General features: G+C 33.5%; 1 protein-coding gene across 1 annotated transcript in view; it reads left to right on the top strand.

Moving 5' to 3' along the window:
• Positions 1 to 13,511, top strand: part of PDE3A (phosphodiesterase 3A) — a 359,573-nt gene that overhangs the window by 300,184 nt on the left and 45,878 nt on the right. The window contains exons 6-8 of the mRNA XM_069106191.1: positions 1,423 to 1,642; positions 4,988 to 5,073; positions 8,912 to 9,066. Coding sequence (XP_068962292.1) covers positions 1,423 to 1,642; positions 4,988 to 5,073; positions 8,912 to 9,066 — 461 coding nt within the window. The remainder of the gene's footprint in view (positions 1 to 1,422; positions 1,643 to 4,987; positions 5,074 to 8,911; positions 9,067 to 13,511) is intronic.

Raw genomic sequence — 13,511 nt, forward strand, 5'->3', positions numbered from 1 at the left:
TTTTACAGAATCAAAATTATCCATTTTTCTTTTCCTTCTATTATCCTCTCTGTCTCTTATTTGGTCATGAACTATTTTGTTATCTATAGATCTTAAAGGTATTTTTAAATTTGCTTGTCTGATTTGTTTATTATTTCCTCTTTCATGTCATAAGTAATGAACATATCTTTGCATGGGGTTTGAGTTAGTCCATACTTAGTTTCTGTAAGAATGCTTTCTATTTTTCACTATAGTTTTTTTTTTTTATTGTTGTTGACTAGAGAGTTCTCACCCAGTAACTGGGTTTATTTGGTATCTCATTTATCAAACATTTTCTTAATGTGTTTATTTGTTCCTGTGTGCTATACACCTAATATTTTTTTCACTGATCACTGGAAAATCATTACTTCTCATGAGACACTTAACCTTTTGTTCCTTCAGATGAATTTTTAAATGCTTTTTTCTTTTCCTATGAAGTAATTCTTTGGTAGTTTGGTTTGGCATTGAATAGGTAAATTAATTTACATAACATTGTCATTTTTATTTTATTGTTTAATCTGCTGAGGAGCACTTGATATTTCTCCAGTTAGTTTTGGTCTATATTTACTTATATAGTAAGAGTTTTGTAATTATATTCACATATTTTCTGTGTGTATCTTGACAGGTAAAAATATATGGTTTATATGCTCTGCAACCATTTTAAATGGTCTTTCTCTTTCTAGTTCTTTCTTCTCAGTTTTATTGGAAAGATACAGAAATCTAATGGTTGTCACAGTCCAATGGTGGGGAACCTGCAACCTTGAGGCCACATATGGCTCTCTAGTTCCTCAGATGTGGCCCTTTGACTGAATCCAGACTTCATAGAATAAATTCTCTTATTAAGGGGATTTGTTCTTTGTCAAAGGGCCACACTTGAAGATCTAGAGGGCTACATGTGCCCTCAATACTGCATGTTCCTCACCCATGCTCTGGTCATGTGTTGCTCTTCATGAAAAAATGAGAAAAAACAGTGGCTCTGCCCTTTATTGCCTAAGTGATAATGGGTAGGTCACTTAAACTCTACTGACTATGGTTTCCTCATTTTTAACCTGAAGCATTTGTACTAGATGACCTCTGAAGTCCTTTTAACTCTAAAATCTATTATTCTAATTAAGTCCTTATTCATTTTTTCATGATATTATATTCCTTGGGTCCCACAAGATGCAAGTCATTTTTATCCACACATCCTGATTTCAGGCAGGGCCAAGTTTTGTATTATTGTTAGGATGGTTATCTAATTCTAACTCATTCTAATTCATTTCTTAACAGAGAGCTTTGATTGCTTTATTTATTAGTGAGCTAGTAGGATTCCTTGTTTTCTGATAATTGTATCAAAGCTGAGAAATTGCAATTTTGAACTATCATTATGTTCTCTTAGTGAAATAACTCTTATTTTATTTTCAGGTGTTCTAGCTAAAATTTCACCTCTTTCATCCCCAAGTCCTTCACCTATTCAAGGGAGCCCAGCCAATAGCCCAATCAGCAAAATTTCTGCAATACAGTTTCCAGAATCTGCACAAGTAACTCCCAAACAAGGCCTAAGCCCTCACAGAATCTTAACATATACTCAGAGTGCACCAGATCTTTCTCCACAGATCTTCACCCCCCCTGTTATATGTACAAGGTAAGAGGATTAGTATGTCATAGAATACTGTTATCCTTTTCTGAATGAATGAATGAATACCAGGACCAAATTATGATGAATTCTGAAAGTCTGAATACATGAGATTTTACTTTAGCTGTGCTATTATTTAGAATTCTTTTCATGTAAAAATAAAGGCAATAGGGTATATTTGATAGAGAGCTGTGTATAAATACTGTAAAACAAAGGAAAGCAATTCAGAACCAACAAGACAGAGGATCCTCTGAAATGTGAGGAGAACATGGAACCCCAACAAATTGTTCCTGAGTTTAAAAGACAAATGCAAATTATGACAGGAGAATGTATGGCCTGCAGAACAGAAATAATGAGCAGAGCAGAACTGGAAACAGAAGAGAGAATAATATATTGCAACTGCAGATGTAGAGAAGTGAAGGATAATCTAGAAGAAGAGCAGCAAAAAACAGTAGTATCAAAAGAAAATATGCTCACTATATATGCAAGCAAAATATACTGATCTTGAAGACAGGATATATAGAAACAACCCAAAGATCATCAGTCTAACCAAAGAATACAACAGTACAAAAAAACACCCCAAAACCTCAACAACAAATTGCAAGAAATAATGGGAGAGAACTGTCCAAAATTTCAGAACATAAAAACTGAAATACCAATTGAAAGAATTCATAGATCATCTCTAGAAAAAAAAAAGCCGAAGACTGCAAACTACAAGATACATTGTAATTAAATGCATCAATCAATTCATAAATGAAAAAATTTTTCAGTCAGAAGAAAGACCTTGAAATGCAAAGGAAAGGAAATTCTAATAATGCAAGACATTCTGTACCAATCAGAAAACATAGAAAGGAATATGGAAGAATGTGTTCCAAAGAGCACTGAAGCTCAGAATGTAGCTCAGGGTGACCTATCATGCAGATTTGAGCTTAATGATAAATTAAAAAAAAAACATTTACCAGTAAAGAGGTATTTGAAACAATTTTAGAAAGAAAACTAGAAATGACAAGATCATATACTCCTCAAACAGTAGAAGTGCAGGAAGAATAAAGACAGCAAATAAAGTCAGAAACAGCAACAGAGTAATGGCAGAGAGACCATTGTTGGTGGAGCTGGGAATAGATAATACTATTTTGGAAAGTAATTTTGCAATAATGCAAGTAAAATGAATAAAATATCCACAGTCTTTGAATCAAAGACTTCATGGAAAATATTAATAAGAAGAAAGACCCTAAATACACAAAAGATTTATATAGCAGTGCTTTTTTGTGATATAAAAGAATTGGAAACAATTTAGATGTCCATCAACTAGGGAATGATTAAACAAATTGTGATATATGTGTGTAATAGAATATTACTGTGATGCAAGAAATAATATGTGATGAATACAGAGTAGCATGCATATGACCTGATGCAGAGTGAAATAATCAGAACTAAGAAATCAACTACAGAAATATAGGTGGAAAGAATAACTACACACACACACACAAAGCAAAAATTATAAAGATTAAGTAGGACTGAAAGAGACCCATTCCTTCATGGAGGTGGGACATCCATAGGGACTGCAAATAGTACATAGTTTAAAACTTTTTCAATGTATTAGTCTGTTGTGCTAATTTTCCCCTTTGCCTCCAAAATTCTTTTTTATGTGAGATGTCTCTGGGGAGGGATAGTTGAGTTATTTTGATGTAAGAAGTAGAAATCATTAATAAAAAATCTCTAAAAAATTAAAGTCATCAGTAAAATTTCTTTAAAAAAAACTGTGGTATCCTAAAAAAAAGGTAAGGAGGGAAACACTAGTTAGTGACCATGTTTACTTGCTCATCTCTACATCTTGTTTATGGTTCCCTTGTATAACTCAGTTAGCGACTCTCAAATCGAGCTAAGTTTTAAGGTAGGAAAAAAATTCCTTAATCTGTCTAATTTCTCCTTTCATCCTATCTATCCACCTCCCAGAGCTCTAATGCCTCATGTTCCTAGTTGCCTTTCCTAGTCAGTATACAAATATTCTAGATCTCTAAATTTCCATCAAAATTTACCACTTATCTGTTCCATCCTTTTTATTAGGTAACTTTGCTGACCGATCTGGGAAACTAAATTGCTCCATGTTACTCATTGGCATTATATTAATGTGCTACTGCTCCAGGGTAACACCTTTCATTGTTTAAATGGAATCTTTTGGAGATGTAGTGACTTAATCCAAAGAAGTAATGTTAATGGGGAGGCTAGGTGGCACAGCTAGGCTGAGTAAAGCACCAGCTCAGAGTCAGGAGGACCTGAGTTCGGTTCTGGCCTCAGACACTTAACACACACACACACACAAACACACACACACACACACACACACACACACACACAAAACTATCCGTGTAAACTTGGGCAGGTTACTTAACCCCAGTTGCCCTCCAAAAGGAAAAAAAAATTATGGAAATTTTAGGTAGCTCATCAGACAGTTATGCAATGTATTTTGGAGCAGACTGGTGGTTTGCTCTCTAGTCATAGCCTGTAAGCACCAAACTTCTCCACTTAACACTCTGAAATCAAATAACTATCTTTCATTAGTAGCTTTGTATTAACTGCATTTAAGGCTTAAGATAAATTTTGACAGGAGTCACTGAAAGACCTCATTTGCCAGGAAAGTTGATTTTTCTTTTTCAAATGCCAAATTGGATGAACTTTAATATGTATAATTTTGTTTGTATATACAAATATATTGTTGTTTGTATATAGTTTGCAAGTTGTCTCCTTCACTAGATTGTGAGCTTCCAGCAAGAACTGTTTTTGCCTTTGTGTCCCCTCCTGCCTGAAATATAGTAAGCTATACTAAATCCTTCTTGACTCCACTTGATTAGATAACACAAAAGGCGTACATAATTTTTACCTATCTTCTTTGGAGCAGACATTTGAGAATGGTCTATTTGGGGACCTTATAGTACTACTCCCTGTCTGGAAGGATTTTTTAAAAAGCATTTTGGGATAGAAACAAAAAAGTTAGCTATTTGTATGCTGCTGAGTTTTATATTCTGATATTTAAAGTACCTAAAAGGAAACTTGCAGTAGTATTTCAGCTGATTTACTACTGAGGAGAAAATCGCATGATTAGTAAAATTAATAAATTTCACCAGTTAGTAAAAATAAATACTAAAAACTTAAGTTTTGAGGTTGTGTTGCCCTGTGGAACTTTATCAAACAAAAAACTGCAAAAGATATTTTAATGAAATTTGCATGTAGTCAGTGTCTTAAAATTTTGAAATAAATAAGAATTTTAAATGCATGGATGAAAAGATTATGAAAGTGATCTTTGAAACATCTTAAAATGGATACTTATAGCCTGCTTCGTTCAATGTTTCTTAGCTGTGGCAGACCATATAATCAAGGGAACTCTGCTGATGGGACTTTGGGAAGTGGCAGTGCAGCTACACATTCACCAAACAGACCAGGTAATTCTTTTGCATTAAAAAATACTGTGGAAGTAAAATTTTATCTCAAAAACAGGTATTGTGAGAGCTATCTATCTTACCTTACTGCTTCCTGAAAATTTTCAATATAAACAAGCATCCAAGAAAGATCCTTTGTAACTCTTACCACTAATCAGTAGACATTGATTGATTTGATTTCCTTTTATGTACCAGGAACTTATCTAAGTTTCCATATCTAGGCAAGCACTGAGGTAGGTTTCCATAGCGGGGCAAGCACTGAGTTAGTCTTCCATAGCTAGGCAAGGCTGCAAAGGACCTTTGTGATGTGGCCTGGGTAATTCTATTCATTAATGCAATAAATGCCCAAGAGCAAACACTCTGCTTCCATCAAGGAGATCTTAAGGGTACTAAGGTTTATATGAGGATGCTATTTGGCCACTAGAGTGGCAATTAAAGATGCTTTGCACATTATATGTGATTGATAGGTTCATTTATTGCCTCTAGTATCTGTGAACTTTTTTTTTTTAGCTCTAGCACCCAGGATAAAGAGGGAAGAAAACATTTAGGGGGAGGGAAAGAGAGAAAGATTTGCTGTGCCCAGCATTTGTCAATTGGTGACAACATTTACGTAGGGTCAGAATGTTTGCCTTCCTAAATCTCCTTTTGTTTCGTGCAGTGATAGGAAACTCAAATAGAAATGAGGTCACTGATCTGTCCCTGTAGGGACTGCATGTTGACTACAAAGGCCATATATTGACATTACCTATGTGTTATTGTATTTTTATTTGTTTTGTTAAATATTTCCAAATTACATTTTAATCTGTTTCTGGTGGTATTTAGGATTATTGTGGGCTGGGTGTTTGACATCTTTAACATATGTACCGAAACCAGAAGAGAAAGGACTTTTTTTCAAAAACATTTTTCCTGACCACATTACCCATTTACTTATAACTACCATTTCACTTCCCAGATTGATGGAAGTCTTTTCAGTCCTTGTTAGTGCATTTCCTCCAAATATTTAGGCTACTATTTTTGCATTTTTTCATGCTGTCCAATCTTTTTTTTGTCTTGTCTGTAGGACATATGAGTAATTGGAAAAGAACTTTTCAGTTTGTTTTATTCATCTTATTATTTATTGTTTTAGATTAACATAAGAAAATTTAGAATAATATTTGTTATAAATTAGTCATTGACAACTGTCATGTTCTTTCATTTTTTTCAGTTCCTTAGTATATTGTAAAACCTCAAGTTTATGTTTTCTCAGCTTTTCACATAATATTGAATAGCTGACAGTTTCTTATGGTTCAAAGAATACGAGATGAAGTTGTGCCTTTGTAGGATTTTAATGATCCTAATAGATGTTAGCAGAAATTAAATAGAATTTTTTTTTCATTTTTTCCTTTGTAGAAACTATGGACAAGTTTTTTTTAGATGACATAGCTATTTTCAAACTAAGAAACAAATTGCTTTGTTTCACTATTTTTTTTTAAAGATTAAAACTCTTTCCAAAAAGTTGCTTTCATTGATAAATATTTTTCTATGAAGACCATCTTCTAGTCATTTGGTAAGAGCAAAATTGGGCCTTTAAATATCATAGTTTGATATTTTAATTTAGATAGGCTACTTACACTTGAACAAGTTTTTAACTAAGGAGTGAACTCTGTGTGTGTGTGTGTGTGTGTTGTAAATAGGTTATGAAGACTGATCTCTATTTTCTTAGATATCTTGGTTATTCCTATTTTGCCCCTGTGGTTACATATATCATTTTAATCCCTCTCCCTGTGGCCATGATATTTCCTTCTTCTATACTTGGCTAGTTTCTGTTTGTTTGTTTGTTTGAATAAACATTTATTAAATATCATCTATGTGCTGAGCACAGTGGTAGGTGTTGGAGTTACAAAGACAAATATAGAACAGTCTCTAGCCCCATTAAACCTGTATTCTTTCAGGTGAGGAAGCATATCCAAAGTAGAGTATGTACAGAGTAAATATAAAATCAATACAAGACAGTTTTGGGAAGGAGGACCCTAGTAGATGGGGCTGGGCAAGAGCTTGACATGTAAGGTATAGCCTATGCCCACCTAGAACAAAATCAAGATTCTAAATGGTAGAAGAGAGGAGGAAGGACATTCCAAGTATTGAGCACAGCTACAAATGATAAAAAAAGCAATACAAAAGCAGGCATTAATGAGAAAAGTCTTTGTCTCTCTCTCTCTCTCTCTCTCTCTCTCTCTCTCTCTCTCTCTCTCTCTCTCTCTCTTTTTTTCCAAATACAAGGAAAGTGTGCTCTCTGTTCAGGTAGTAATTTTATGAACCTCTGTCCTTCCTTACCAAATCACAAGATAAAATACAGTCTTCTGTTTAGCATTTAAAGCCCTTCTAAATTTTACTCCAGCCTTTTTTCCCCCAGGTGTTTCTCTCTTTTATGAATGTACTCTATATTTTTATCAAACTGGTCTTTTTTACTTGTACTTGAACTTGTGTGAGAAATGACTACTTCTCTTTGATATTAATAACTAATTATTCAAGCAGAACCAAGATTTTTTGCATTTTCTCCTTCATCATCCAGAAATCAACCAGTGTGGAGAATCTTTCTGAAATATTTATGGAGGCCAAGATCTAATTAGACAGTAAAAGAAATTAGAAGTGTGGCTAAGGGGTGCTTTTCTTCCTCATTGTGTTTGTTCAAATAGGTTTGGGGAATGTCAATGATCACTTTTGTCTCACAGATGACATGGAAACTGATAAGTCTCTTTGACCAAGATTTGGGTGATCCAAGTTACATACCCCAAAACTCCATCCATCCTCTCATTGTACTATTTACCATCTCATTAATTGTTCACCAATCAGAGGTTTTATTTTTTTCCCCACCCTCAAGAATGCCTGTTCTTCAAAGGGCAGATAAACAGTGAGCTCACTTCCATTAGGGGTCTTTAGTCTGAAAGAGACAGCCAAATGACCATCCTTTTATTAATAAACATGTTGACCTTATTAATACAATTACTCAGGAATTATGTCTTTTGGAACTTTTTTTAAAGCATCACACTTGACATTCTATCTTTTCTCTGTCTTTGCACAGTCATGACCCCAATGTCTGGAATGCACTCTCTCCTCATATTTCCCTCTTAGAATCCTAGCTTCCTGAAAGGCTAAGCCCAAGAGTGACCTTTTTAAAAGAAGCCAGTCTGATTCTATTCCTTTCTTTCTCACCTCTATTGTTAGTTCACTTCCCTCAACATCACTTTCTTTTTGCTTAAATAAATAAATAAATATATATATATATATATATATATATATATATATATATATATTTGTTATTTACTTTTATGTGTACTTTTGTACCCTTTCAGTTGAACACAAGCTCCTTGAGGGCAGAAATAGTTTGTTTCTTGTCTTTGTATCTCCTGTACCAAGCACATAAGAGGTATTAAATGCTTTTTGAATGAATGAATGAGTGAATGAGTGAGTGAATGAGTGAATGAATGAACTATGAAAAGGATTTGGAAAAGTCACTATGGTGAGTATGAGTCAATAAGTCAGTAAGGAAAATAAAAGGGAATTTAAAACTATAAAAATTTAAAATTACAAAGAGGTCATTTTAAAAATTGGAAACCGAAGTAGGCAAGTCATCTAATCTTTACTGAGTTTGAATATATTTGTTGAGGGTACAGATAATAGGAAGGACCTCTTTTCTAAGGTCCTATATGCTAGCTTTTTCTTATAAGGTTTATACATAAGCACATTAAGATAACATTATCTTGGCATTTAGAGTTGCTATTTGACCTTGAAGGAAAAGATACATCAAGTGAGACCCACTATTTCATTGTTATTGAAATAAGCAGTTTTCTCCCTGTTACAGATGACACAGCTCAAGTGACTTCTGACTATGAAACCAATAATAACAGTGACAGCAGTGATATTGTCCAGAATGAAGATGAACAAGAATGTTCTAAAGATTCATTGAGGAAAGAATCTCAGCACAGCACATATACCCCTGAAACCATCGTATTTATGGTAGCTTCATATCACATCATTTGTTAATTTGTATTTCTTCATTTTGCTTTGTAATTCTAATTTAGAATTTATGAAGGAGTACATAATTTTAGGCTGACTTGAAAATAATTTTTTAAGATGTCATTCTTTCTAAAAGGTTATATTGGACTTTGTTGAACAATTTTGTTTAAGAGGTAAAAGATTTTCCTGTCAGTTGGTTAAGAGCAGAAATATCTATCTCTAACAAATGCTGTGAGTATTCTCTCCCTCCACCTTTTTTAAAGTACAAATACTTCCAAGAAAATATATTTAATATGCACTTTTTTAGTTTTTTAGTGTTTTATTGATTCTTTAAAAAAAAATCTTACTGTTGGGGCAGCTAGGTGACACACTGGCCCTGGAGTCAGCAGGACCTGAATTCAAATCTGGCCTCAGCCATTTACTAGATGTGTGACCCTGGGCAAGTCACTTAACCTCAATTGCCTCCAAAAAAACCAGCTTGCTATCACTTCCTAGTGACCCCCCCACCCTCATAACCCTCTCTTGAAACAAAGCATTACAACTAAGCAAAACCAATCAGTACATATGCCATGATTGATAAATGTATGCCCGCTTCCATACCTGGGCTTGGAGTAAGTATGCTTCACCAACGATTCACTGAAGTCATGATTAGTCATTGCACCAATCAGAGTTCTGGTGTTGTTTTCCTTTACATTAATATAGTCATTATGTTAATTATCCTCTTGTTTCTGCCCAATTTACTCAGAATCACTTCATTCAAATCCTTCATAGTTTCCCATATCTTTTCAATTTTATGATTTCTTAGAACACAGTAATTAATGTCCTATTAGATTCTTATGCAACAGTTTCTCAGTTGATGGACACACACTTTGTTTCTAATTCTTTGTTTAAAATAAAAAGTGCTGAAATAACATATTTATATTTGTAGCACTTTGTCTGTTTTAACCTTTTGGAGGTAGTGATACTATCTCTGGCACTTACAATTTAGTGACTTTTCTGGTTATGATACCAAATTATTTTCTCAAATGGTTGACATGATTCCCAGTTCAACCAACAATTAATTAACATCTCAATAAATAATTTTAAATTAAACAAAAAGAATCGTGTGGAGAGGTAAAATATAAGGTTTTTTTTGCCTTTTCTCATCAGAACAGTTTTGATTTTTGTTCAAAATCAGACATTTGGACAATGTTTGCTTTCCTGGCTGTAACAAGCCATGTTTATATTGTCATTTTCTCTTAAGTGACACATCATTCTACTCCCTATTTTTTATTACATATCATAAATATTTCAAAAGCTAATGTTAGCTTTTTTCTTATTGGAGTTATGGGAGAGAGCAGATTAATGGACTAGGAATTAGTACACAATGGTTCTAAGTCCCAGCTCAGCCAATACCTAGCTACATGAGCTAGGTTCTTAAATTTTTTTTTTGTTTCCATTCAATATTTGAATGAGGTGAAGGGAAGGTAGAATAGAAGACTAAGTAATTTCTAAGGTCTCCTCCAGCTCTAGAATTCTTAATATTTGTTGTTGATTGATTGATCATGGGCTTTTCTTCTGTCATCTCTCTACTTAATCACATTTTAATGTCAAATTAAAAGACATTCACTTTACTTGGCAAGTCAAATCAGTTTTTCTACTTTTAAATTGAATATATAATTGTTTTTATCCTTTTTTGGACCACACTTTAAATATAGGAATGATAGCCCTGGCCAGGGATGGAATGTGCCTATCCAAGCTGGTAAAAATTCATATGCCTAGGGTCTTACAAATTTTAACAAAAAAAGCTCTTTAAATTGAAAAGGATGATAAAGGAGAAATTTGCCAAAGTATCTACCAATCTAGATACTGCAGAAAGAAGGTACAATGTATGAATAACTGGTTTTGAGACATCCAGATGCTCACAGGAGAAATCCAAGAAAGGAGCCAAGATAAAAAGCAGAAATACATGTATATAAATCCAAAATGTTGCCAGCGAACCAATGAAACTACAGACACTAATACAAATCAGACCTCATACAATAGACACCATTGAGATTTGGTGGGATGAGACTCATAACTGGACTATACCTCTGAATAGATTACACTTTACCAAAAACAAGTGAAATAGGTGAAAGGGGCTATGGTGTTATTGTGTATTGAGAAAGTATATTTGTGAGAAAATCCAAAAACCAAAGCTGTTGAAATGTGGTTGAGAGAATTAGGTTGAAAATTAGTTAAGGGACAAGTGAAAATGATTTTTTTTTTTATCAGAACATATCAGAGCTGTATGGTAAGATGAAATAGTTGAGGAGAAGAGTACTTGTATATTGAACACTTTTTTCACTTCTTTTGAAAATTAGGTTGTTCTTCTTTGATCCAGTAGGACCTATTCCACTCTCTCTGGTCTTTCAAAGAGCATCAATATTTGCTTAGCAGCCACATCTATCAGTGCTTTCAGGACTTTTGAATATTGTTCATTTGGGCCTTGAAATAAAAATTCACCATGGACAATAAGGCTTTCTTTCACTATCTCCCTGCTTATTTTGAATTTTGATTCCCTGTTGACCATTGTTTCCTATAGTTTACAGTCCAAAGATTGTTTCTCTTTCGAAGAGAAGATAGAAACAAAATAAAAGTGAAAAGACAGAGCTGTTTGTTGGTTGTCATTGGTATATCTGCTGAGAACAATGGTCATGTTTCATTGATCCTCTTTTTTCCCAGTATAATTAAAAAAAAAACCTGTGTTGTCTTTATCCTTCACTGTCTTTCATTAATTAAAAACTTTAGTGTCCCTGACAATAATTTTAAAGAAAAATAGCATGCTCTTCAAATACTATTTGATTTCATTCATCATTACCTGCTCTGAATCTTCTATATGTTTTAAAATATTATTTTAAATACCACTACTACTAGGTCTGTGTCTTAAAGAGTTTTTTTTTCTTAAAGGAAAAAGGACATATGTATACAAAAATATTGATAGCAGCTCTTTTTGTGGTGGCAAAGAATTGGAAATCAAGGGGATGTACATTAATTGACAATTAGGCTGGAAAAGTTGTGATACATAATTATAATGGAATACTATTGGGCTATATGAAATGATGAGCTAGATGATTTCAGAAAAACCTAGAAAGCCTTACATGAATTGATACAGAGGGAGGTGAGCAGAACCAGGAGAACATTGTACACAGTAACAGCAATATTGTATGATGACCAATTGTGAATAACTTAGCTATTCTCAGTAATACGCTGATCCAAGACAATTTCAAAGCACTCTTGATGGAAAATCTTATTCACATCCAGAGAAAGAACTGATGGAAGTCAGAATGCAGATGAAGGCATACTGTTTTTACTTTAATTTTTTGGTGTTTTTTATCTTTTTTCTTTGACAACATTACTAATATGGAAATATATTTTGCATGATTGCACATGTATAACCTATATTAAATTGCTAACTGTCTCAAGGAAGGGGGAGTGGAGAAAGGGAAGGATAGAATTTGGAACTCAAGTTTTTTTTTAAATATAAATTATTTTTATATACAATTGAGAAAAATGAAATGTTATTTAAAAATAAAATTTTGTTATTTAATGAACTACCAGTGTATCCATGAAAGTTTCTTTAGATAACTCCCTATTCCTCCAATGTCAGGATTGTTTTTTCTTTGTGTTCCTATTCTTTGAACTATGTTCCTTTGGACTTCCTATCCCTTGTTGATTGGCTTCTCTTGTCAAATATTAGACATTGGGATCCTATTAAACTTTTCTTCAAATGCTTTGAAATCTGTCTTCTAAGGTGAAGTAATCAGTCACTCACAAGCTTCATTACTTTGTTAGAATAGTGTACAAAATAGCATTTCCTTCATTGTTTTTACTACCTTTTGAAGAATAGAATTATATCTAAGGCAAGCTAAGAAATTTTAGTCTCTCTACTTTTGGTAAGTAGAGAAACCAATGTCAAACTAAGATGGCAGGGTGTTTCTGGAATTCCTCATCTACATTTCCTTTCTTCTTGGTGGTCTGTAGAATACCTTTGTATCTTTCTACAGTGATACTAAGCCTGATTCTCTCCAAACAGAATATTTTTTTCTGGTATCCATCTAGTTCCTGAACATTTTCAAAGGGGTGCATCTTTTTAATATTTCATGCTATTCTGCTCTCCCTAATTGTATTTAGCATTTATTAAGCACCTACTTTGTGCTATGTACTATTATGGGTAATTGAATATACAAAGACTGAAATAAAATAGTTTCTGTCTTCAGGAAGCTTATATTCTATCATAGAGTAAATATACCCTTCCAGAGACATATTTCATCTCTAAGTTCTATACCAGAAAATCTCAGAATTACCTATGAGATAAATTTATCAGTCTGTGTCAGTAACTTTTGTTCACTGTGCTTGTTACCTCAACCTTATAAACATGATTCTCTAAACCAATGGGTTTTAATCCTCATTCCTTTCTTGGTTTT

The sequence above is a fragment of the Petaurus breviceps genome, unplaced genomic scaffold (assembly GCF_028583685.1).
Source record: "Petaurus breviceps papuanus isolate PSGF00001 unplaced genomic scaffold, PetGlider_PUasm1.0 78, whole genome shotgun sequence".
NCBI lineage: Eukaryota > Metazoa > Chordata > Mammalia > Diprotodontia > Petauridae > Petaurus > Petaurus breviceps.